At 43.3% G+C, this 27,262-nt stretch overlaps 1 protein-coding gene across 3 annotated transcripts in view; it reads left to right on the top strand.

The window, feature by feature from the left end:
• Window positions 1–1,349: 1,349 nt before the first annotated feature.
• Window positions 1,350–27,262, top strand: part of PI4K2A (phosphatidylinositol 4-kinase type 2 alpha) — a 30,165-nt gene continuing 4,252 nt past the window's right edge. Inside the window, exons 1-7 of one of the 3 annotated variants that reach the window (XM_036438744.2) lie at window positions 1,352–1,880; window positions 9,280–9,480; window positions 15,655–15,786; window positions 16,509–16,662; window positions 23,787–23,848; window positions 26,032–26,131; window positions 26,910–27,043. In XM_036438744.2, coding sequence (XP_036294637.1) covers window positions 1,446–1,880; window positions 9,280–9,480; window positions 15,655–15,786; window positions 16,509–16,662; window positions 23,787–23,848; window positions 26,032–26,131; window positions 26,910–27,043 — 1,218 coding nt within the window. In that variant the 5' untranslated portion in view covers window positions 1,352–1,445. Of the gene's footprint in view, window positions 1,881–9,279; window positions 9,481–15,654; window positions 15,787–16,508; window positions 16,663–23,786; window positions 23,849–26,031; window positions 26,132–26,909; window positions 27,044–27,262 lie in introns of all 3 variants that reach the window. The other 2 variants (XM_045581965.1, XM_036438745.2) reach the window with 2 other exon arrangements.

Below are 27,262 nucleotides of genomic sequence, written 5' to 3' on the forward strand. Positions count from 1 at the left end.
CGTGGTCAGTGCGCATCATAGTGACTGGTTGGCCAGTTTGGTCATTCAGGCTTTTATATATATCAGATAAGCACTATGCTAAGTTCTTTACATGTTTATCATGATTCTTATTTAATCAGTTGAGAGAGAGATGATTACTCTCATTTTATAGATGATGAAACTGAGGCTTAGAGAGTTAAATAACTTGTACAAAATAACTAATAAATGTGAAGTTAGGGTTCAAACTCCAAATTTCCTCCCCCTTGCCAAGTGATTTGATTACATTCTTCCTTTAAGACTTAGTTCATAGAACATGCCCTACTTAAGGCTTTTACTGACTCTCCAGTGTACCCCCAAGCCACTAAACTTCTTTTATGGAGTTTTCAGCTCTGATTGTTGGCTCTTTTTCTCCTACTGCCTCAAAGAGTTGGATATCTTCAGTTTGAGGATAAGGACTGTAACATTCTTCTCTTTACACAATGCCTCACTTAAAAATGTACTGAGCACCTACTGTGTCTAGATACTGAGGTTTTACTGTGATAAATAAAACACTCTTACTTTGATTTTATTTTCTTAGTTTAATGAGACCATATCTTTCTTCCATTAACAAATAAACATTGAGCTTTGTGGCAGGTACTGTGTAAACTGCGTGAGGACTGAGATTTTCAAAAAACCTTTCTATTTAGGTCGAGAAGGGATTTTTGTTTCTTTGCTTAACCGCTGTCTCTACAGCACCTAGAATATAGTAGGTCCTCAATAAATATTTAATGACCAAGTGCATGATTGAATGACTGCAGATACAAAGATTAGATTTTTCTTTTCTTCTGGTTAATCCTCACCTGAGGATATTTTTCCATTGATTTTTAGAGAGTGGAAGGGAAGAGGAGAGTCAGATAGATAGAAACATGGATGTTAGAGAGACACATTGTTTGGTTGCCTCCTGCATGCAGCAAACAGGGATTGAGCCTGCAACCAAGGTACATGCCCTTGACAGGAATCAAACACTGGACCCTTAAGTCTTTGGGCGATGCTCTATCCTCTGACCCAAAGCGGCTAGGGCAAAAAATTAGATTTTTCCAGGTTCACAGTAGGCTCTCAATAATTAGTGACTGATTAGGTAGGTTACTTTATTGAAAACTCCCAAAGATGGGTCAGCAATTGAAAGCGAAGTGCTGAGGGCGTGTCTGGCACGAGTTTGGGGCTCCTGGCGCATGCGCAGTCACAGAAGAAGTGATGAGCAAAATCTGCGGAGCGCGATTGCGTAGTCGCTGATCCTGATTGGCCACTGCTCGCGCGCGAGGGGGTTGTGCTTACTCGTCACCAAGTAAACAGGGAAGGTGGGGGCGGGGCCAGAGAGGCGCCGCCACCTGGTTGGCCGGGCGGATGCTGGGGGCGTTGGGGATTGGTCCCGTCCCGGAGTTCAGCTGTGTGCTGCGCGCCGGGTCCCCTAGCCGGCGGCCTGAGGGATGGACGAGACGAGCCCACTAGTGTCCCCCGAGCGGGCCCAACCCCCGGACTACACCTTCCCGTCCGGCCCGGGCGCTCACTTTCCGCAGGTCCCGGGGGGCGCGATCCGAGTGGCGGCGGCGGCGGCGGCGACCGGCCCCGTCCCTGTCCCTTCTCCGCCGGGCTCGCCAGGCCACGACCGGGAGCGGCAGCCACTGCTGGATCGGGCCCGGGGTGCCTCGGCCCAGGGTCAGATCCAGACGGTGGCGGCTCACGCCCAGGCCCTGGCCGCTGTTCACGCCGCGCAGGCCCACCGGGAGCGGAACGAGTTCCCGGAGGACCCGGAGTTCGAGGCGGTGGTGCGGAAGGCCGAAGTGGCCATCGAGCGCGGCATCTTCCCCGAGCGCATCTACCAAGGCTCCAGCGGAAGCTACTTCGTCAAGGACCCTCAGGGGGTGAGAGCTGGGCGGCGTGGACAGCGGGCCTGCCAGGGGAGTTTGGGGCTCCGCACAACCGGGGGGAGGGGATGAAGAGGAGAAGGGGTGCAGAAAGAAAAGTCGCAGTAGGGAGAAACTTTCCAGGGAGAGCCCCTCGGCAGGGTTTGGAATGCCCACGGGGATGGAGAAGCTCCGCGGAATGGAGAAATAAATCAGAACCTATTCGGTGGGGGAGGAGTGAGCGGAAAGTGAAAAAGAGGAAATTGACCAGATACAGGCGGAGGGCCCAGCTGTGTGGTGGGGCAGTCTGCTTCTGGACAGAGAGGCGCGGGAGGAGCTGCTTTCTAGCAGGTTCGGTCAAGTGCAGCGACTGCTATTCGGGCATTAACCTACACACTTACCGATATGGGATATGGGCCCGTTTTTTCTCTCTCTTTTGGGACCAAACCAGTGTTACTGGAAGCCCGTCAGGCAGGGACTCCTCAGGGTTCATTCCAGCCTCTGTGCTGTGAGGATGTTTTCCTGCCGCCTTCCCGGGTCTCTCATTGGCTGACGATGGTGAGAGAGTGGGTGGAATCACCAGTTTTCATCTGACTGGTTATTGCTCACTTTTTTGGGGGAAATTGTTCAAACATTTTTATGGTTCCTCAAGCTTAGAATGGAGTCCTAGAATCACGGGACTGTCAGCTGCCTTCTTACTTTCATTTCTCTCCCAGGGCTGTCATAGTTGGCTTTTTCAGCTAAGGCAAAGTGTCGGCTGACCTTTATTTTGCCCTTTGCATTTGTATAAAGAAGGATGGGGATGGGATGAGGCAGCTGAGAGATGATCTTTATTTTTATTTTTTTTAACAGGAGAAAGACAAATTTGATTTCCTAAGTTATGGAAGCCCCATACACATATGTGATTCAAAGGCAGTCAGGCAATTGAGGTTTCTATGCCATCTCAGTTGAGGAATATGGGCTGGAGCTTCAAAGGGGAGGAGGGCAATTCACTGGGAAGTTAAGAAGAGCAGGTGTTTGCTAATCAGACATTTTACCTGCCATGCAGGTAAGTCCTACAGGAAAAAAAAATCTCTCTGGTAATAGCTCTCTTTCTGGGCCAGATCCTCTATCTACATTTTTTTTTTTTTAAGGCAGTTAAAGAAGAGGTAAAAGTTTTTCCTGAGATGGCCAGCTCTTTTTAAAAAAAATATATATTTTTTATTGATTTTTTACAGTGAGGAAGGGAGAGGAATAGAGAGTTAGAAACGTCGATGAGAATCATCGATCAGCTGCCTCCTGCATACTCCCCACCGGAGATGCGCCTGCAACCAACGTACATGCCCCTGACCGGAATTGAACCCAGGACCTTTCAGTCCGCAGGCCGTCGCTTTATCACTGAGCCAAACCGGTTTCAGCAAGATGACCAGCTCTTTGTTTGTTTGTTTGTTTGTTTGTTTGTTTTTTGAGAACATGAAGATATCTAGGATTTCTTTTCTTTTTTTATTGATTTTTTTACAGAGAGGAAGGGAGAAGGATAGAGAGCTAGAAATGTCGATGAGAGAGAAACATCGACCAGCTGCCTCTTGCACCCTCCCCCGCACTGGGAATGTGCCTGAAACCAATGTGCATGCCCTTGACTGGAATCGAACCTGGGACCTTTCAGTCTGCAGACCGGTTTCGGTCTAGATGGCCAGCTCTTGATTGCCTTCAGCTCAAACAATCCACATGCAAAAGGGACACATCTTGGGTAGTATAATTTGCTCCCTTTTAGTTCCACCTTTGAAACTTTCCCAAGAAGTCCAGCTCAAGAAGCGGAGTTGGTAGATTGCATCATCTTTAGAACCAGTCTCTCAGACGTGAGAATAAGTCAGTTTAGTTAAACAGTTGTCTCACTTCAGGAGGCAGTGATGCATGCAGGCTCTCAAAGTTAGGCCTATTATTACACAGTCATTTAATAAGAGTCATTTCTATGGAAACAAAAGAGAAACAAAGGTTAATGATTGGGACAGATTTTAATCTCAGTTTCTGAGTTGTGAAGGCAGTCAGCAGAGGTTTCTAGATGTCCAGTTTGAAGTAGCTGGAGTGAGGGCAGGCAGTAGCTATATGATAGATTTTCCTGGTTTGCAGTTTGAATGTCTGGTGGTCTTTTAGAGTGAACTACCTTTATTCTTTTGAGAACTGCAGAGGAGTCATTGGAATATCAGCAGTGGGTCAAAAAATATCAAGTATTCTTTGCTAAAGTTATCTATGGGCCAGAATGGTTTATTGGAAAAAATATGTTATTGTTATATTTGTTAGAATGATGTTAAAGCTCCCTCAAATTTTTCCCGCACCTCTCCCGTATGAACTCTTTAAATGGATGATGCTATTTTGATAGGAGTGCTGAGTGGCTAGGATGTGCTGTGACTTGTAGTGCTTGGTTAGGTTCATTGAATGATTTAGTTATTCTCCCAGGTGTTGTCATCCCTGAATTATCTCCAAGACTCAGAGAGCAAATCTGCCGTCAACTCTAACACAGACTAAGTTGGAAAAAGCTTTAAGAGAAATAGGTATTTCTGAGTCCCTCAAAGAAGAGAGCAGAGAGTCAAATGAAAAGCTCAAAGCGGAACCATCACTTCTAGAAGAAAAGAAAGCTAGGTGCTCTGAGGTCTAAATGTTAGCAAGATACTTTAATCTTTGTATTGGAGAACCAGAATGACATCTAAGATAAGATATGAGTGGGTGTATTTTTTTATTTGCCTTGTTGACTGATTATTTTTGCTAGATACAGGAGCCAGAGGAAGGTTTTTGTTTTTCTGTCATAATACTGTATCAGCTCTGTTGGAAGTGTGTCACATCAGCTAAGTGATCAGGTGCTCTGACAGGTGGGAATAATATGATCTCTCAATTCTACCTGGCAGATAAAGTACTACTATCTCAGTATTTGGGCCACAGAGAATGACAGACTCTGGTTTATTTCTTGGTGATTTGTGGGATTCCAGTCTCTATAATTCCCTGACCACTGTCCTTTCTTAAAGGGGATGTTGAAACACAAGTGCCCTGACAAAACTTATTAATGTAACCATCCTGCTCCCACTGAGGAGAATGTGGTTTAGAGCAGAGGACCACTTCCTAAATCCTGTGGTGTGTCAGACTGGCCCGCAGACTCACTGTAGTTGGTCTTATCATCTTTGGCCCTGCTCTAAACGAGTTTATTTTACTTGACAAATACTTAGATAGTTATTATTTTCCAGGTACTGTTTTAAATGCTTTGCAAATAATAACTCACTTAATTCACATCACACCCTCATGGGTAGGTACTATTATTATCCCCACAGATAATGATACCAAGGCACACAGTATAAGTAATTGACCCAGATTTCACAGCTAGGAAGTGGGAGACAGGATATAGACACTGGCAAACTGGCTCCAGAGTTCTTTCTCCTAAATACTCTGCTGCCTCAGAGTTAGTGTCATTTGAATTCCTGATTTCTCTTTTCAGCTACTATTTTGGTTAAGAATAAATTTGACTGTGTGCATAAAAATTTTAAAATAATAATGACTCAGGCCCTTGCCAGTTTGGCTCAGTGGTAAAGCATCAGCCTGTGGACTGAAGGGTCCCAGGTTCAATTCTGGTCAAGGGCACGTGCCTGGATTGTGGGCTCAATCCCTGGGGTGGAGCATGCAGGAAGCAGCCAATCAATGATTCTCTCTCATCATTTTTTAAAATATTTTTTTTTATTTATTTTTTACAGAGAGGAAGGGAGAGAGATAGAGAATTAGAAACATCAATGAGAGAAAACATTGATCAGCCGCCTTCTGCACACCCCCCACTGGGGATGTGCCCGCAACCAAGGTACATGCCCTTGACTGGAATCGAACCCAGGACCTTTCAGTCCACAGACCGACGCTCTATCCACTGAGCCAAACCGGTTTCGGCCTCTCTCATCATTGATGTTTCTGTCTCTCTCCTTCCCTTTCTCTTCCTCTCTGAAATCAATGAAATTTTTTTTTTTTTAAAGAAGAGGCAACCAATGAATGCATATATAAGTGGAACAACAAATTAATGTTCTCTCTCTAAAACCAATAAATAAAAATTTTAAAAAATGACTTGAATAAAAGTACATTTAACTTTCATAAAAGAAGTCTAAGCCACTCAAAAATGGCATTTTACTTTATTGGGGATGCAAACTTCTATCCAGCTGATCAGCCATCTGTAGTATATGGCTTCTATTTAATAATCCAAGATGGCTATTCAAACTGCAGACATCTTATCTGCTTTTTAGCCACTTGGAAGAAGAAAGGGCAGAGGGATCATATGCCCACTCCCTTTAAGGCATTTTTTAGAAGTTGTTCCAGACTCCTCTCTATATCTCACTGTCCAGAACTTAGCTGCAGTAGTGCCTGGAACTATAGTTTTTATTTTGCACAGCTTAAAGTCGGGCTCCTGTGTCCAATGAAGAAGGGGGATCAGGAGAGAACAGTAGTTTCTGTGACAATTACCTTTGGAGCTAGACAGTCCCAACAGTTTTTTTTAAGATAACAGCCCTGACTCCATTTCTCAATGTAGGATTATTTCTCCCTCAGGGCAAGCAAGCAGGGACCTGGAACAGTAAAATGGAAACTGCTAGGTCAGAAGTCATGGTAGAGAGCACTCCTATTACCCTCCTCAGTTACATCCTTGCACTTCAAGTCTCATACTCAATCACCTACTAAAGTTTTTTTTTGTTTTTTTTTTAGTATTTTCTGTTTTGTGAGGCTAGTAATACTAGATATTTTTATTTCCAAGAATCAAAGAATAGCCTGGATTCACTAGTTTATTGAGAAGATTAAATGAAATTTGACACACCTGAAATCCCTTGGCATGGTTCCTGTTTTGAGTGTTTTTTTAAGCTATTTGCCCATTGATTTCTGGATTAGGCTTTCTTGGGTACGTTAGCATTGAGTAAGGCAAAAGCCATACGGTTTTTTAAAATGTATTTTTATTCATTTTAGAAAGGAAGAGGGAGAGATAGGAACATCAATGATGAGAGAGAATCATTGATCAGCTGCCTCCTGCATGCACCATAGTGGGACCCAGCCTGGGACCTTCAGTTCCCAGGCTGGTACTCTATCCACTGAACCAAACCAGCTAGGGGAAAAGTCATATGATTTTGAAAAGATGCTTTCATGACCATTGAGAATAGTAAATTCATTAGATAAATAATCCTAATTGGAATTTGGCCTTATATCATAATTTCAACCTCTTAAAAATATTTTATTCACCAAGAGTTTGTCATGAAATCAGTGCGGTACTATTTTTTTGTTTGTTTGTTTGTTTGTTTGTTAATCCTCACCTGACGATATTTTTCCATTGTTTTTCATAGAATATGGAAAGGAGGGATAGGTGAGAAGAGAAAGAAACATTGATGTGAGAGACACACATTGACTGTTTGCCTCCTGCATGTGCTCCTACCAGGGGTGAGGAGTGAGCCCGAAACCCAGATATACACCTTTAGCCAGGAATTGGACCTTTGACCCTTTGGTGCGCCAGCTGATGCTCTAACCATTGAGCACACTGGCCAGGGTTAGTCTATAAATGATGCTTGGCTGTACTCTTGGCTTTCAAGTTCTGCTTTCTTTAAGTGGAAGTAGTTAAACCTCAGCCCTGGCGTTTTTCAGCCTCGCTAGTAATAGGAATGTCTTGTTTTCCCCTTTGGGGACCAGTTTGCTAAACTCCACATTGTGCTTCAGTTGAACTGACTGTTGAGTTCTGAGACATGCCTCACATTGTCCAGTGATTCACTGCCAGGTTCCAGAGAGTTACAGTGGATTATCCGTCATCCTCTGAGTGGTGAGGTGTGTGATTCAGAGCCCAGGATTCAAGGGCACAGAGATGGAGAGGAAGATTGTTAACTTCAGCCTCTTACTAGCCACTTTAAATAAGAATGTAATTCTGACTTATGAATGTATGCATTTGATTTTTTCCAGTGGATAAGTAAGTTTATTTATCTTTAAGAATAAATTGATTCTTTTTGAAGGAGGAAGAGTGTTCTGTATTTTTTAGCTCTCTCAAATCCTTACAAGGCCTCTTGAAGGAACTGGCCTTGTGATTGACCAAATATTGTTGGAGAGATGTGCCTAGCCAATTCCTAATATGGGTACTTCATTAATGCAGGCAGATGGGTGTATGTTTTCTGATGTGACCTGCCATTCAGGAAGTGATACCCACAGGAAAATGTCTTATGACCCAGACTAGCTTGAGTTGGCTGTGGGGTGAAGGGAGAGGAAGAGTCATATAATAAGAAGAGACATCACTTGAATAGCATATTTACTTCTCTTTCTTTGAAATGACCAATTTGGGGGATTGCAGGGAATGAGAAAGATGTAAAACAACCTCAGGGAGCTGACTAGCCTGGGGTAGAAATCTTCAGGAGGGAGGACCATAGTTTCTAGGTTGCAGCAGCATCCTCTATTTCCAAGGACCTTTGAGGATTAAGTTACTGTCGCCTAGAGAAGATGGATTTTTAATTTTTGTGGCCTCTCCTGTCCTGGTCTCTTGTCTATTAGAATGACTTAAGAGAACCCCATTCTAACCATATTCCTTTTACTGCTGTGATTATTTTTTCTCTTGCTTTCATATTTTGTCATTTCTGAACTTTTTATTGTAAGATTTCATTAATATCCAGGGGGTGGGATAGTAAAGCTGATAGAGGAAATCAACCATCAATGAAGACGTTTTCTTTTTTTATTTTTATTTTATTATTATTTTTTAAATATTTTATTTATTTTACACAGAGAGGAATTGAGAGGGATAGAGAGTTAGAAACGTCGATGAGAGAGAAACATCGACCAGCTGCCTCCTGCACACCCCCCACTGGGGATGTGCCCGCAACCAAGGTACATGCCCTTGACCGGAATCGAACCCGGGACCCTTCAGTCCCCAGGCCAACGCTCTTCCACTGAGCCAAACCGGCTTTGGCTGAAGACGTTTTCTTAACCTCATTCCATAATACTTTACTAATTTCCTTTCAGCTGATTGTTGAGCCACATATACCAGACTTGGCAACCTCTTTGGCCACAGTCCTTTGTATCAGTGGGTCTCCTAGCTGCATACATAAGCTGGTGTCTTCCCCTTATAAGCTGGGGAGAAGCCGAGTGTCTAACTCTAAGTAGAGGCTGTCTGCCCAGGCCCTCTCATTTCTGGTACTTGGAACCATGCTTCTAGATTAAAAACTTCTACTTGAAGTGTTCTTCACAGGTTTAATTAGCTGCTTTTGTAGGCCAAGAGACTGATCAGGAGACAAAAGCTTCCCTTCAAACCTGTTTTTCTTTTTTTCCAGGGTATTTTATTATTTATTTTATTAATTTATTTATTTTAATTTAATTTTCCTGCTGACCTGGTTTGTGAGCTACTTTACTCAACTTGCCTTTAACATTCTTTTTTTTTTTTTTTTTTTTTTTTTTGTCTGTGTAGAAGATCATTGCTGTTTTCAAACCCAAGAATGAAGAGCCCTATGGGCACCTTAATCCTAAGTGGACCAAGTGGCTGCAGAAGCTCTGCTGTCCCTGCTGCTTTGGCCGTGATTGCCTTGTCCTCAACCAGGGCTATCTTTCAGAGGCAGGGGCCAGCCTGGTGGACCAAAAACTGGAACTCAACATTGTACCCCGTACAAAGGTCAGTGACCTGTCCCCAGAGGGCCTTACTGCCTTAGACAGAGTTTCCCTGGGCCTAAGCCCTGCTCCATGTTAGGTTATTGAGATCATTAGGTCTTGAGCACGCTTATGCCCTGAGTTTAGGGGTTCTCAGCCTTTTTTTGCAAGGGCTTTGTGTGGAGAGCTAGGTTTAAACTCATGATTTGCTCATCTGATGAAAGTTGTCCTGAGAAGAATACACGTAAATTTTTTTGCCTACATTGCCCTAACTGGTTTGGCTCAGTGGATAGAGCATCGGACTGCGGACTGAAAGGTCCCAGGTTCGATTCTGGGTCAAGGGCATGTACCTTGGTTGCTGGCACATCCCCAGTAGGGGGTGTGCAGGAGGCAGCTGATTGATCTCTCATCAGCTCTTTCTAACTCTCTATTCCTCTCCCTTCCTCTCTGTAAAAAATATTTTAAAAAATTATTTTTGCCTACAATTTCAGGAAGTTTACTCACACCGTGATGCATATTTATGGGCTCTCTGCGTCTTTGGATCCCAGATAACCTTAAGCAGATTAGAAACCTAGCTACTTTTGTGCTCACTTTCTTAGGTTTCCAAATCACTCTAGGATTTAGATACAGTCTAGAATGGACTAGCTGATATCAGCTAAGCACTTATGTAAGGTTCATCAAGGAGGACTAGAATGAGCTGAGGTTTAGAGTAAAGGTCTGGCCTGACCCCTACAGGGAACTGACATGGAATTCTACTTCCTCATCTTTATACTATCGGATTCTGGTACTTATCACAGCATAACAAAATTGGTGTCCCAAGAGGCAAATCCACACTTAGATTAAAAACCCCTGCTTGAAGTATTCTTCACAGGTTTAGTTAGCTGACTCTGTGGGCAAAGAGACTGATCAGGAAACAGGAGCTTCCCTTCAAACCTCTTTTTCTGTTTTCCGTGGTATTTTATTTTATTTTATTTTAGAGAAGGAGGGAAAGAGATGGGAGGAGGAGAAAGAAACATCTATGTGAGTGAGATACATCAATTAGTTGCCTCCTTTATGTATCATACCGGGGATAGAATCCGAAACTTGGGTATGTGCCCTGACCAGGAATCGAACTTAGACCTTCCAGTGCACAGCATAACACTCCAACCAACCGAGCCACATCAGCCAGGGCTTCCCAGAGTGTTATAGAAGAAAATGTTCCTGTTGTGGATTTTTAACTATGTCTGCTTCTTTGCCATCAAATTCCAAACAATAAGCCAACTAGTTGTAAGTATAGAAGTCACAGACCATTTCTTTTTTTTTTCTTTTTTTCAAGACAAACACTCCTATAGCACGGTGCGCAAGCACATGGTCTGGGAGCACACCCATCCTGAGCGGTGGTCTGCTTGGCTTTTTAATCCTGATGCACGTCACCTGTCCCTCACTCTTGATTGGAGCTTACACTCACAGTCTTTCACGATTGGCTAATTTAAAGGAAAGGGTTGACCTTTGCCATTTCAACATGGTGGCCCCTAGAGGAGCTACAAGTCATGCAAGCCAAAATGGCAGCTGCCTAAACTGTTCTTTGACACAAAAGATTACTTGTTTATTCTCACAATTCCCCCCTTTTCTTTATTTAAAATCTTTTCTTTAAACTCAGCTGACATCCATGACTTTCCTGTGTCTAGAAGACTATTTTACTGTTTTATCAATGTGATTTCAATTAACCTTTGGATAAGTCCTCTCATATATGGGATGATATAACATCCCATCACTGTGACTCCTAATTAAAGAGGTGAATATGGCTACCATCATTCCCTTCCACTTTCCAAACCATTGCTCTAGTCACTAGACTAGACTAGAGTCTAGTGAATCAGAGAAGGGATCCTCAAATCCAGGATTCTAGCAACGCATTAGCTAAAGTTGCCAATCCCTTTAGGGCCTTAGTGATGGTCCTTCTGCTGTGTTGTCAGGATAATGTACAGCATTGGCTCCCAACATTACACATACTCCTCCTTTTTCTGCCGAAATTATATCCAAGGCCAATCTGTTCTTACAGGTCATCCTGCTGGTGGCATCTAGTTGTTTGGCTATGCTTTAACTGCGTCTTGAGTATAGTTAACAAACCTTTGCTGGTAATTAATCCAACACATTCTTGTTTACAGTTGGCCACCAGAACAGGACAGACTCAAATCCTGCAGCAATCTGATTTCTAGCCTTAAACTCGTTTGGCACTCTTCCTGGAATCCCAGTGGGATCTGTGTAAATATGGGAATCAAAGGAGCACCCTGGACTCTGTCTTCTTCCTAGTCTGTCTGTCCATTGAAAAGGTTTACGATATACCAAAGTAAAAGAGATAGCTCAGGGACCATTTCTTGAAATATTCTTCTTCCATTCTCAACACCTCGAAAAGTACTATACTTATAGTAATCATTCCTTAAGGACCACCTGGATAGGTGATGGAATATTAAACAATGAGAAGCAGAACCAGCCCTGGCTGGTTTGGCTGGTTTGGCTTGGTGGTTAAATCATTAGCCTGCAGTGAAGGGTCTCAGGTTCGAGTGCCAGTCAAGGGCATGTACCTCAATTGCAAATTCCCCAGCCACAGTAAGGGAGCATGCAGGAGGCAACCAATCCATGTGTCTCTCTTTCTTTTATTAAATATATTTTATTGATTTTTCATAGAGAGGAAGAGAGAGGGATAGAGAGTTAGAAATATCGATGAGAGAGAATCATCGTCAGCTGCCTCTTGCACACCCTGTACTGGGGATGTGCCCGCAACCAAGGTGCATGCCCTTGACCGGAATCGAACCCGGGACCTTTCAGTCCGCAGTCCGACGCTCTTTCCACTGAACCAAACCGATTTCGGCTCGTGTGTCTCTCTTGAATCCATGTTTCTCCCCCTCCTTCCTCCCTTCCACTCTAGCAATCAATGAGGAAAATATCTTCTGGTGATGATTTTCTTTTTTAATCATTAAAAAAGACAAACAATATCAGAGATCCTCCAACTTCAGGTCTAGGAGAGAATGTTTGATCATAATTCTGGGTTTGTAGTTCTCATTTGACATAATTCACTGCCTGGCTTTGTGCAGCTCATTCCTTCCCTTCATGTTTCAGTCCTCCCTGTGTGTGTATAGTTAAATAGCACACTCTACCCTTCTGTATAATAATGTTCCTGTGACCTCCCTAACCTGAACTCCTTCTACTAGGCCCCTCCTAAACTTTAGAAACTCTTAAATACTCTTTGCCCATCACTTTTATTTATTTATTTTTTTACTTTTTATTTTTTTCATGTTTAACAGTCTTTACTTCAAATGTGAAAGTTCAGTCAAGTCAGTTGTGGGGCTTGGGACAACTCTTTTAAAAACAAAAATGGAGAAATGCAACAAAATGATCTTTCCACTTTTTCTCCAGAAACTTTCAAGAAAAGGATAATTCATAGGGCCATAGAAGATCCATTTAGTCATGACCACTTTCTCCCCCTATGCCCATCACTTTTAATATCCCGTCTTCACGAGGTAAATAACAGAGTGCCCTCGGCCTATGCCTGACTGCTTTGCCTGTACTTTTGGAGTGCAGTGCCTAAGAATCAGAGGGCTTAAGTTTGAATTCTGGCTTTGCAGCTTTTTAGTGGGTTGCCCTTGTGCAAGTCATTTAGAAGTCTCCCCACTCCCCATGCTCAGTTTCCTCACTATAAAAATAGGGATATAAATAGTTACTATTTTATAGCATGGCTATTAAGATTACACAATATCCATTTACTAGTAAAGCTAATAGCCCAGTGCCTGGAACAATGTAAACACTCCCTAAATTTTAGTATTTTTATGACTATTCTAATCATTAATGTTACCCTCACCACACACACACAATCACAATCCTTTTCTTCCCCATCTCTGATCTTCCTCTTTCTCTATTAGAGAACTTTTTTTAAAAAAAAGTATTTTATTGATTTTTTTACAGAGAGGAAGGGAGAAGGATAGAGTTAGAAACACCAATGAGAGAGAATCATCCATCAGCTGCCTCCTGCACGCCCCCCACTGGGGATGCGCCCGCAACCAAGGCACATGCCCTTGACCGGAATCGAACCCGGGACCTTTCAGTCTGCAGGCCGACGCTCTATCCACTGAGCCAAACCGGTTTCGGTGTCTGTTAGAGAACCTTAATGAGGCCTGAGGAACTTTTGCGTCAAAAATTCAGCAGGAACAAAAATACTTGTCTTCTATGAGACTGATATGAGACAGTACTTTGCAAGCTTAACAAAAAGCTGCTGGAGAATAGTAAGAGAAAGTATCTCTGCCTACCCTAACCCCACCTCCCCTCCCTGTGATAGGATTCTAGCCAGTTGATCAGAGCATCTTTCACTATGGAAATGGGGCTCATGTTGCAGAGTAGCCTCAAGCAGTAAGGCTCTAATTTTCATTTGGTAGCTGTCTCTGTTCTCTGTTCCAGTAAGGTTTCAGGTGATGATAGTTTCACTAGTCATAGGGAAAAAGGGGCTGTTATGAAAAGTGATTGCAAATAAATCTGATGTGGGAAAGGTGGTTTATGGCCTGAGAGAACTAGGGTTTCACCATGTTCATGAGTGCCATTCGGCAGTACCTTGCACTGGATGGATGTGTTAAAGGAGGGAAGGAGGGAATTATTTTGCTCCTTTCTATCTCTGTCATTCATGGGCAAAATAATTAGTTTATTTGTAATGAATTTTGCAAGGCTTAGGAAAAGAATTTTCTTATAAATTTGATTTTACATATTTATATGCGAAAATCCACTTGTTGCTGACTCTGAAAGAAGCTTATAACTCATTCATTCATGCACTTAATATTTTTGAACATGTGCCAGACACTATTTGGGAATGCTAATGTGAGTAAAGTGTTCTTTTCCTCACCTAATTTCATTAGTCTTAAGAAAGATGATAGATATACATATACATATGGATGGTCACAAGGCAATGTGATAAGTATGATAATAGGTGTACATATGGATTATGGATTATAGTACTTGATTGTCATCACAATGTGACAATCAAGTGTCAAGTGTAATATTGATGACCTGTTTATTTATTTATTTTTTAATAGGCAATGCATGTATCTAGTGCTAAAATCAGAAAGCACAGGAGAGTAAATGGAGAAGAGTAATGCAGCTTTCCTCCCAACCCTGTCTGCCAGCCACTTGATTTCATTTCTCAGAGATAGCTGCTGTTACTAGTTTCTTGTGTAATATTCCAGATATAGTCTACATAAATATTCATTGTGGTGAGGGAGAGAGGTGGTCCTAATATATGGTGACAGGAAAAGATTTTACTTTGGTTGGTGGGCACATGGTGCAGTATACAGATCTTGTAACATAGAAACCGACACCTGAAACCTGTATATTCATGTTGACCAATGTTACCCCAATACATTTAATAAATAAAAATTTTAAATTAAAACAAAATATAACAATTCACTAAAAATTAAAAATAATTTTAACGTTCACTTTTTGAATGTGAATAATTGCACATTGTATAAAATTCAGAAGGAAATAAAAGGGTATAGCATAAATTGCAATTTGTTTTTTTAATCTCAACTGAGGATATTTTTTCCATTGATTTTTAGAGAAAATGGGAGAGGGAGAGACAGAGAGAAACACCAATGTGAGAGAGATACATTGATTGGTTGCCTCCCACATGCCCCCAACCAGGGCCAGTAGCCTGCAACCAAGGTATGTGCCCTTAACTGGAATCGAACCCAGGACTCTTCAGGCCGTTGCTCTCTACACTGAGCCAAACTGGCTAGGGCGCAATTTGTTTTTATTTGGAGAGAAACAGGCATTGGGCCATCTTCTACTAATTAGGAGGTATGTAGCTGTATTTGTCGGTGTAATTCATGTTAGCTACTGTAACAACCTCTGAATCACAGTGGTTTAATATAATAGAGTTTATTTCTAGCTCACATCATAGAATTATGCCATTTAGGCAGCTCTCTTAGGTCCCATGTCATTCCATGTAGTGACAAGGTGTCTAGGGTTCTTCTGTGATGTGGTTTGTCAACATTCCATTGGCCCAAACTGGCCATATACTCCATCTAAGCTGCTAGGAACACTGAGAGATGTATTCCTTTTGTGTGCCCTAGAAGAGGAACAGTACTGGTGAGCATCAAGCTATTATTCTCTGCCATAGTGGGATAGTTTTTTAAACTTGACTCTACCTCTAACCTAGGTATCTCTTCTCTTTCAACTGTAGGTAGTACACATTGCCAGTGAGACCTTCAACTATAGTGCCATTGACCGAGTGAAGTCCAGGGGCAAGCGGCTTGCGCTAGAGAAAGTGCCAAAAGTTGGGCAACGATTTAACCGCATCGGGCTACCACTAAAGGTATAGACTGTATTTATGTGGTTTATCAAACGTGATGACTTTTAGTGCCATCGTCATCCAAGTAGTGAAGCAAGGTGTCTATAGACCAGGGATGGGGAATGTCTGGCCCTGCAGTGGGACTCAAATTCAATAAATATAGGAGCTTTTTTCATAGCAACATATTTTTATATTAAGTGAATTATATTAAGTGAATGATGTTATAAATATCCAAATGGCCCTTGGCAGAAAGAAAAAAGATTCCCCACCCCTGCTGTAGACTCATACTCTGAGTGGCCAGATTATTATGACCTCTGAATGCATAATAATCTGGCCACTCAGTGTATTTGTATCTCAGATGGGTACCAGAAGTATTCTAGACTTTTGCTAGAGATCAACCACCTAAATGCCCTGAGCTTTCTATCAGCCAGTGAAAAGGGGAAAACTGATCAGGTGCACGTTTTATAGTATCTTCGATATCAAATAAATGAGGTATTCAAGAGAAGTAAACCTAACTTTTTCCCTTTACTCCACTTGACCATTTGAATGGGTTTCTTGAATTTGGACAGGCAATCACCATCACAGCCCTTTTCTCCTGTACTTGCAAGGAGATGAAGTAAACATCTTGAAAACATTTCCTCCTCTTATATAAAATTCACAAGACCTTACTGGGTCCCTGGCTTACTCTTGGGATCTTTGAACTTGGGCTATAGGGAAATAACTTCCTTCCTCTTTCTTGGTTGCAGGTTGGTTCATTCCAGCTCTTTGTTGAAGGCTATAAAGATGCAGACTACTGGCTACGGCGTTTTGAAGCAGAACCTCTCCCTGAGAACACTAACCGGCAACTATTGCTGCAGTTTGAACGGTTGGTGGTGCTGGATTACATCATCCGCAACACTGGTGAGCAGTGTAGTGGTCCTCTGCTCTGTGCCAGATTGATGAGGCATAGGAGGAGGCCTGGGCCACACTGGCCAGAGCCCTAGTAATTTTATAGCAGCTAGACCTATCACAGGACAGTTTTGTCTTTGAGTACCTCATATAAGTGGATTCTTATATTTGTCATTTTGTGACTTGCTTATTTCATCTATATATATATAACAGCCTAAGTGACCTTTACGACTGCATGACCAGAAAGACTGGTTGACCAGTCACTATGATGTGCACTGACCATCAGGGCACAGACGCTCAACGCAGGAGCAGTCTTCTGGTGGTCAGTGCGCTCCCACAGCCAACCTCCCGTGGCCCCTCCTCCTGGTCAGCCAACCTCCCGCTGCCTCTCCCCCTCCACCCCTACCTCCACCCCCTGGCCAGCCAACCTCCCATGGTCTTTCCTGCCCCAGTCCCCAATCAGGGGTGGCATGCCAACCTCCTATGGTCACTCCCCCCAGCTGGTCGGCTTCCCAATATGCCTTGATCACCAGCCAGGCTAAGGGACCCTATCCATGCACGAATTTGTTTAATATAATATCCTCTAGTTTGGTATAATATCCTTAAGGTTCATTCATGGGCTGAGTAATCCATTGTATGTGTATATAGCACCTTTTGCTTCTCTGTGGTATATTTTAGCTATTATAAATAATGCTGCTGTGAACATGGATGTACAAATATCTCTTTGAGATACTGCTTTCATTTCTTTGAGTATATACCAAGAAGTAGAATTGCCGGATCATATGGTGATTCTGTCTTTAATCTTTGAGAAATCACTATACTGTTTTCCATAGTGGTTATACCATTTTACATTTCCATTAACATCGCAGAAGAGCTCCAATTTTTCCACATCATGGTCCATTTGTTATTTTCTGTTCTTGTTGTTTGTTTTTATAGTAGCCATCCTAATGATAGTGAGGTGGTATCTCATTGTAATTTTGATTTGCATTTCCCAAATGATTAGTTATGTTGAACATATTGGGCATCTGTATTTTGGAGAAATGTGTATTCAAGCCCATCTTCCAGTCAGGTTGTTTTATTGCTGTTGAGTTGTAGGAATTCTGGATATTCATCCCTTATCATATACATAATTTGTAAATACTTTTTTTCTATTCTGTGGGTTGCTTTTTTACTGTGTTGATAGTGTCTTTTAATGTAATTTTAAAATTTTCATGAAGTCCAACTTTATTTTTTATTTTTTTGTTGTCTGTGTTTTTGGTATTATATCTAAGAAATAATTGCCAAATCAAATATCTTGAAGCATTTTGACCTTTGCTTTCTTTTAAGAATTTTATAGTTTTAGGTCTTGGATCCATTTTGAGTTAATTTTTGTATATAGTGTTAGGGAGGGTCTAATCTCATTTGTTGAAATGACTATCTTTCTTCTATTGAATGGTCTTGCCATCTTTATCAAAGGTCATTTGATCATATATATGCAAAGGTTTAATTCTGGACTCTATTCCATTTGTTTTTACTATGTCTGTCTTTACACTGTGTTCAGTACTATATAGTTTGTCGCAAGTATTGAAGTCAGGAAGTATGAGTCCTCTAGCTTTGTTCTTTCTCTAGATTGTTTTGTCTATTCACAGTCTCTAGATATTCCATAGGAATTTTAGGATGGGTTTTTCTGTTTTTGCCAAAAAAATGTGTTGGGATTTTTATAGGAATTGCATTCAAGCTATAGATAGTTTCAGGTATTAGTGCATCTTAGTAATATTTTCTTCCTGTCTATGAACATGGGATATCTTTCCACTTACTATGTTTTCTGTAATTTCTTTCAGAATTGTTTTGTAGGATTTTTTTATTTTTTAATCCTTACCAGAGGGTATTTTTCCTATTGATTTCTAGAGAGATTGGAAGAGGAACAGAGAAAAATACAGAAGAGAGAGAGAAATATCCATGTGAGAGAGACACCTTGACTGGTTGCCTCCTGCATTTGCCTTACCAGGGCCAGGGATTGAACCTGCAACCCAGGTGCATGCCCTTCACTAGGAATTGAACCCACGATCCTTTGATGCATGGGCTGATGCTCCACCAGTGAGCAACATTGTCCAGGACAGTGTTTGGTAGTTTTCATTAATTTCTTTGGTTAAGTTAATCCCTAAGTATTTTTTTCTTCTTGATGCTATTATAAATGGAAGCTTATTATTATTATATTGAATAATGTCTAATGCTTTTTCTGTAGCAATTGAAATCAGCAATCTGTTAATGTGATATTTATATTGATCCATTTTCATTGGTTGAACTATCCTTACATTCCAGTAATAAATATTAGTCGCGGTGTATAATCTTGTAATATGCTGCTAAATTCAGTTTGCTAGTATTTTCTTGAAGATTTTTTTTTTAACCCTCACCCGAGAATATATTTTTATTGATTTTAGGGAGAGAGGAAGGGGGAGAGTGAGAGAGAGAAACATTGATGTAAGTAAGAAACATCAATTGGATGCCTTCCACATACACCCTGACCGGTGATCAAACCACAACTTAGGAATGTTAGGTATGTACCCTGACTAGAAATCAAACCTGCAACCTTCTGGTGTAGGGGTTAACACTATCAACTGAGCCACTCAGCCGGGGCTGTTGAGGATCTTTGCATAAATATTCATAAGAGATATTGGTTTGTAGTTTCCTTATTGTGTCTTTGTCTGACTTGGGTTCCAGAGTAATGCTGGTCTCGTAGAATGAGTTATGTAATGTCCCCTCCTCTTCAATTTTTCAGAAATGTTTGAGGAGGATTGGGGTTAGTTCTTTAAATGTTTGGTAGAATTCACTAGTGACTTAGATTTTCTATTTCTTTTTGGATTAGTTTTGGTAGGTTTTATGTTTCTAGGAATTTTTTCATTTCATCTAGGTTATTCAGTTTGTTAGCATAAACTGCTCACGGTACTGTCTTCATTTTTTAAATTTTATTTTTGTAGTCTCGGTAGTAATGTCCCTACTTTATTTCTGATTTTAGTAATTTGAATATTCTTTTTCTCCCCCTTAATCTTTTTTTTTTTTTTTTAACTCAATCTTTATTGTTCATATTATTACAAAGGTTCCTCATTTCTTCCCCCCTCCACCAGGTTCCCACCCCACCCTCCGCCCCCTCCCCATCCCCCATTGTCCTCATCCATAGGTGCACAGTTTATGTTCAGTCTCTTCCTCCCTCCCTTTCCCCGATAGTAAATCCCTTTTCAGATAGTAAATCTGTTACTTAGCATTTTCTCATATCAATAATACCTCCACATGCCCAATGATACACTTCACACAAAAAACATTTCCAAATAGGTCAACCAGCCTCATCCAGGCCCCACCCAAGGCACTCACAGATCAACACCCCAGCACTATACTAACTCAACACATCCAGATCTAAGCCTTCATCACTTGATTCAGCAGACCCTCAAGTTCCCGCAAAAGTTTCCAGCCATGTCTGAGAGGCAGCCGTGGGGGAGGGGCAGGCGAGGAGCGAGCTGTTCCGGGCCTGGCTGCTCCGGGCCTGGCCTCTGTTGCTCTGGTTCGTTCCACAACCAGCTGCTCCGGGTCTGGCCACTGCCGCTCCCGACCTAGTTGCTCTGGACTTGGCTGTTGCTGCTCCAGGCCTGGCCGCACCTGACCCAGCTGCTCTGGGCCCGGTTGCTCCGAGCCCGGCCACTCCGGGCCTGGCCGCTCCCAGCCTGGCAGCCGCTGCTCCGGGCCTGGCCACTCCCAGCCTGGCAGCTGCTGCTCCGGGCCTGGCCGCACCCGACCCGGCTGCTCTGGGCCCGGCTGCTCCGGGCCTGGCCACTCCCAGCCTGGCAGCTGCTGCTCCGGGCCTGGCCGCACCAGACCCGGCTGCTCTGGGCCTGGCCGCTCCCAGCCTGGCAACCGCTGCTCCGGGCCTGGCCGCTCCCAGCCTGACAGCCGCTGCTCAGGGCCTGGCCGCACAAGACCCGGCTGCTCCGGGCCTGGCCACTCCCAGCCTGGCAGCTGCTGCTCTGGGCCTGGCCGCACCCGACCCGGCTGCTCTGGGCCCGGCTGCTCCGGGCCCGGCCACGCCGAGCCTGGCCGCTTCCGGCCTGGATGCTCTGGGCTTGGCTACTGCTGTTCTGGGCCTGGCTGCTCCCAACCCGGCTGCTCTGGGCCTGGCTTTTCTGGGCCCAGCCACTCCGGGTCTGGGTGTTCCTGGACTGGCCACCCTGGTCTTGGCCGCCTCCGCCTCAGGCCTGGCTGCCACTGCCCCAGGTCTGGCTGCTCCAGTGCTGGCCGTTGATGCTCTGTTTCTGCCCGCTGCTGCTCTGGGGCCTGGCCGCTGCTGCTCCGGGTCCGGCTGCCACTGCCTTGTGCCTGGCCACTCTAGGCCTGGTTGCCACTGTTCCAACATTCTGTCCCTTTTTCTTTTTTTTAAAAAAAACGCATTTATGTTGCAATGTTGGCTGGTGAGTTGAGTTCTGACTTAATCTTTGATCTTTCAAGATCTTCTTTGTATTCTTTCTTAAGTAATTTCACTATCTTTTGCTCTCACTCGATTTCTCCACATTGAGAACTTCTTTGGCCTCTTCCTCCCTGTCCTGGGAGCTCAGCAGGTTGGCCTGTGGCACCCCTTTGTTCTCCGAGGGCTCCCGCGCTGCCTCAGCCCGTTGCCGGGGTCAGTGCCGCCCAGGAAGCAGCCCCTGTCCTTGGCTCCGTTGCCCGCGCTCAGCGGTCGAAGGCTCAGGGGCACCCTCCCCCGTGGGGGCCCCAACGCCCGGCTCCTTGCTGGTGCCTGGCTGGCCAGTGTCCAGCAGGGGCTCCTGCTCCTTGTCGCGTTCCTCCAGTCTGGAGCTTTCTTTCTCCCTCCCGCTAGGGGAGTCCAGGATCAGAGTCAACAGACTGTCCTCTGCGCGCAGTGTGCGCGACTCCGGGGGCTCCGCTTTTCGCAGCTCCCCCAGGACTCCACCTCACAGCCCCGTCTTCCTCTGCCCGAGCTTGGGTCCCCAGGGACTGGCCCAGACCTGGAGTTCGGGGCGGTCCGGACTGAGGCTCAGCGCCACCGGAGGCTTTGTTTCTTCCTGCTAGGGTAATCCAGCATCAGAGTCAACATTCAGTCCTCTGCGTACAATGTGCGCGCGACTCCTGGGGCCCCGCCTTTCGCTGCTCCCCTGGGATTCCGCCTCACAGCCCCGTCTCCCCCTGCCGGAGCCTGGGTCCCCAGGGTCTGGCCCATTACTGGGGCTCAGCGCTGCCAGTTCGGGGGGTTCAGCCCAGGCTGGGGGTTCTATTTCCTTTATGCTAGGGAACGCCAGGCAGCACCCAGCCCTCTCCTCCTCTCGGCTGCGACCTCTCCGCGCGCACGTGCGTGTGAGCGCGCAGCATGTCTCCGTACCTTAGGCTTTTTTTCAGCTCCTCTGATTTTCCTTCTGGTTTTCTCCCTCCTTCCTATTGTAGAGTTTTCAGTCAGTCGACTACCTGTAGCTCTGGGCAATGTCCACTCTACATTTTAGTTGTATTCCATTGAAATTGTTGTGTGCTGCTGCGGTTAGATGTCTACCCGAGCAGCCATCTTGTTGATTCTCCTCCCCCTTAATCTTTATAGCTGAAAGTTAGTCAATTTTGTTTATCCATTGAAACAGTTGTATTTTAATTTTAGAGCATTTAATTTATAATGTCTGTATAGATATGTTTAAATTTTCATCTACCATCTTATTATTTGCTTTCTATGTTTTTCTATCTTTTTTTATTCTCCCTTTCTCTCTATGCTATTTTTTCCTTTTTCCTTTCTTTTAAATTCTTTTATTATTGTTTTATTTCTTCTCTCTTTTAGCTTAGAAGTTGTATGTTTGTCTTTTCTTTTTGGTGGTTACCATGTGAATCTTTTATTTTCCAAATCTAATATTAATTGGTATTTTTACTATTTTCTTGGACAATGAAAAGATCTTAGAACCCATCAGCTCCATTTATCCATCTCCAGACTTTTATACTATTATTGTCATGTGTTTTAATTATATATGTACCAGAGGCCCAGTACACGAAATTTGTGCACTGGGGTGGGGGTGGGGTCCCTCAGTCCAGCCTGTGCCCTCTTGCAGTCCAGGACCCCTCGGGGGGTGTATGGGACCCCTCCCTCCTTCCTGCCTGCCTGCTTACTGCTCCTTACCACTAGGTTCGCTGCTCTTTAGCAGAGGCAGGAGAGGCTCCCACCACTACCGCTGAGCTCACCAGCTGTGAGACTGGCTTCTAGCTGAGCGGCGCTCCCCCTGTGGGAGCACACTGACCACCAGGAGTCAGCTCCTGTGCTGAGCGTCTGCCCCTTTGTGGTCAGTGCACGTCATAGCAACTGGCTGTTCTGATCATTTAGCCTTAAGGTTTGCTTAGGCTTTTATTATCTAGTCTAGAGGCCCGGTGCATGAAATTTATGCACTTGGTGGGGGGGTCCCTCAGCCCAGCCTGTGCCCTCTTGCAGTCCAGGAGCCCTCGGATGTTTGACTGATGGCTTAGGCCCACTCCCTGCCGAAGCCATCAGTCGGACATCCTTAGTGCTGCCACGGAGGTGGGAGAGGCTCCTGCCACTGCCGCTGAGCTCGCCAGCCTTGAGCGAGGCTTCTGGATGAGCGGAGCTCCCCCTGTGGGAGTGTACTGATCACCAGGGTTCAGCTCCTGCATTGAGTGTCTGCCCCTGATGGTAAGTGCACAATGATCATTCTATCATTTGGTCGATTTGCATATTAGCCTTTTATTATATAGGATAGATATGTACACATGCATATATAAACACATTTATATAAAACTGGAAGACAATACTATTGTCATTAATAATGATTATGGAGACTTTTGAACATTCACAAATAAGCAGCATAATGAACCAGTCATCCCAACTCTTAGCCTCTTCCCAAATCATCAGGTGCTCTATAGGAAAAGAAGTCACAAATGCTGGACGTCCTCTCTAGATTTCCTTTCTCTCCCAGATCTTGATATTTTAACTGTCAACCATCTTATTAAAATCTCCAAAGCCTTTAGGAGATTTTAAAATATATTTCTTTGTAGTTGTTTTCAGTAGAGTGATTGGCCAAGTGTCCAAAAAAACTAGTCCACAATGAAAATGAAAGTTGCCCCAGTTTTCTGTGGGATTCTTTTTGCTAACTTTATATTTCTGTTGATAGATCGTGGCAACGACAACTGGCTGATTAAATATGATTGTCCAATGGATAGTTCTAGCACTCGGGTAAGAGGTTCATTTACATCTTAAAGAAGAGGATGAAGTAGAGTATATGCATTCAAAAGAATTGGGGGGTAGCACATATATTCAATATTTAAAATTGATAGGTTAATGTTTGGTAGAGTTTTCCTCTATCTGTTTTTTAAGTAATATGCTACTAAATAATGGGAATAAAATAAACTTCACATAAATGTGGGACATACTTCAAGCCTTTCTTAGAGATTCACGTTGCATAGTTGCATAGTAAAGGTCTGAGAAGATGTGCATTAAATGAACCTGTTTGAGTGATTTCTAAGCTTTTGTGACCCTGGAGCATTTTTCACAACAGACCACACTTCCAAAGAACATTAGTTTAGAGAAAGCTGCTTAGCTTGCTTTCTTTAAAAAAAAAAAAAAAAAAAAATATATAGATATATATATATATATATATATATATATATATTTTATTGATTTCAGAGAGGAAGAGGAAGAGAGAGAGAATCATTGATTGGCGGCCTCCTGCATGCCCCCTACTAGGGATAAGCTCACACACAGGCATGCCCTTGACTGGAATCAAACCTGTAGGCCAACTCTATCCACTGAGCCTAACCAGGGTGCTGCTTAGCTTTCTGTGCTCATTTTTCCCCCTAGTTCACCACATTTTGTCTATCCTGCTCAGCCTGCACATTTAAAAATATTAATGTGATGGCTACCTGGATAAGGAGAGAATGAGGTTGGTTTTTATTCCTCATGTGGTTTTTTTCCCCCCCTTTCAGCTTCTGTTGAGATTAACAACAGATAGCTTTGTATAAGTTTAAGTTATACAATATGATGATTTTAAAGCATATATATATATATATTTTTTTCCATTGATTTCAGATAGGAAGGGAAAGGGGGAGAGAGGTAGAAACATCAATGATGAGAGAGAACCATTGATGGCTGCCTCCTGCACACCCCATGATGGGGATCTAGCCCACAACCCAGGCATATGCCCTGACTGGGATTTTAATTATGATCTCGTAGTTCATAGATGGTCGTTCAACCTCTGAGCCATGCAACCAGGCTATGATGATTTGATATCCCATATAATAAAAGCCTAATATGCTAAGTGTTCAGCCATTTGACCAGTTGTTATGATGGCACTGACCACCAATATGCATATACTTCGGCCAGTAGGTTAGCTTGCTGCTGGGATCCAGCCAATCGAGACCAGACGAGATGTGCTGGACAAGCCCTTGAGCTCTCCCACTGTCCCTCCCCACTCTGATGGTGCACTGCACTGGCAGGGTCCCTTGGCCTGGCCTGTGGGGATTGGCTGAAACCGGCTCTCTGACATCCCCCAAGGGGCCCCGGGTTGTGAGAAGGTGCGGGCCAGGCTCAGGGACCCCACCAGTGCACAAATCCGTGCACTAGGCTTCTCGTATGTATATATTGTGAAATATTTACCACTGTAAGGTTAGTTAACACATCCTCATAGTTTTTCACTTCCATAATAGTTCTCAAATTTTGTGCATCAGAATTACCCGAAGAACTTACAAAAATTATACAGATTCTCCCATTATGTTGGGTAAAACTCAAGATTTCATACTTTGAATGAGGTATCTCAGGACACCCACATTCCCTAACCCTGAAGTATGGAGCCAAATAGATAGTCATGGGAGTGTCATGAGCTGTCACAGGTAGCCTGCCCCATTCTTTTTGCATTAGCTCTTGTCCTTTTCCTTTCTGTGGATCACTGAAGCAGGGAACAGACTCCCTTGTGCAAGAGCTGCTGTTATCTTCCATGGTTCTGTTATCTCACTGGAAAAATGTTGTCACCACCAGTGAAGTGGCATCTGAGTCAAGGTCCACACAGAAGGACTTGAACAAACCAATACTTATTTTTTTCTTGTTTTCATATCCTCAGGAATCTCATTGCCTTTCCTTAAGAGGATTGGCTTTAGTTATCTTTTCTTATTGTCATTTCCCTTCTTTCCAATGACTGTGGGAACTCCTGGAGAGTGTACCTTTCCTAATGTGAGAATGGGACTCTGAGAACCTTGAGTCAGAGGTGTCCTAAGTATGCTAAGTTCAGAAAACAATGTGAAAACTAGTTCAGATGTTGACTAAGGATTGGTTCCTGAGGAGGATGAGAGAGGATGCTTTGCTACTACTTTAAAGGGCCTGAGGCTCGTGGGACCCTCAGTATTTCGTGTTTCCTTGCTGTTTAGGACACAGACTGGGTGGTGGTGAAGGAGCCTGTTATCAAGGTGGCTGCCATTGACAATGGGCTGGCTTTCCCCCTGAAGCATCCTGACTCTTGGAGGGCATGTAAGTCTCAAGAGTACTGTGTGATCTGGGTCATCTCTTGCTAGGTCACAGTTTCTTGCCTGTTCAAGGTAGATAGATACATGTATTGTAGGATTGTTCTAAAAATTAATGAAATAATGCAGCTCATGCACTTTAGTGCAATGGTTGGCACATGGCAATGACTCCATAATGTAAGCCAGTATTACAAATTTTTACCTATATTATTCCCATTAGAAGCATAGAATTGAGTTTTCTCCTCTCTGTATTTTTCTCATTCTTTCTGAGAAAAGGTATTCTGTTAAAACAAAAACAAAAAACATATCTTTTTAAAAATGTATTCTGTTAAAAAAAAAATACACAAAAAAGCAAAAGTATATTCTATTTGTGTGTAAATATAAGCTGTTTTCAGTGCTCTTGTCTTCCTTATTACATTCTGGAAGCCAGCTCTTCCTGCCCTTTTATAACTGAGAAACTTTTAGAAAGAGGAAGAGATATAGGTAGGGGTCACTAGCCCCTTTCAGCACTAGTCTTTTCAGAAGGAGTGTCAGAAGGGGTAAGTCATTGATTCTACACAGGCTTGCATCTTGGAAGATCATGCACTAGTAATATCTGGGAAAGAGCACAAGCTCTGGGATTAGGCAGACCTGGGTTTGAATGCTAGTTCTTTCACCTACTATGTAACCTTTAGGGTTCACAGCTCTTATAATTTTTCTATTGTATGTCAAGGAAGAGGGTGGGAGACATAGATGGGTAGGGATTTTTTTTCAATACCAATTTTGCTTTTGATCTTTCTTTTCAGATCCTTTTTACTGGGCCTGGTTGCCCCAAGCAAAAGTTCCATTCTCTCAGGAGATCAAAGATCTGATTCTTCCAAAGATATCGGACCCTAACTTTATCAAGGACTTGGAGGAGGACCTATATGAACTCTTCAAGGTTAGCCCTGGAAATAGCAGCCTTTTAACCATATTGAAGAAGACATTCTTAAAGGTTTTTGTAATTGGCCCTATTACAAGTCAAGAGAGCATGGTTAGCACCCTTCTGGCTTCTGTTAGCCAGTGAAGAGCAAGATTCCCACATGTGGATAGCAGGATCTAATTTGGATTAGTATGAAAAAGTTTGGCAGTTGTGATGAACCGCACCGGTGTGTACCAT

The sequence above is a fragment of the Pipistrellus kuhlii genome, unplaced genomic scaffold (assembly GCF_014108245.1).
Source record: "Pipistrellus kuhlii isolate mPipKuh1 unplaced genomic scaffold, mPipKuh1.p scaffold_m20_p_15, whole genome shotgun sequence".
In the NCBI taxonomy this organism is placed as follows: Eukaryota; Metazoa; Chordata; class Mammalia; order Chiroptera; family Vespertilionidae; genus Pipistrellus; species Pipistrellus kuhlii.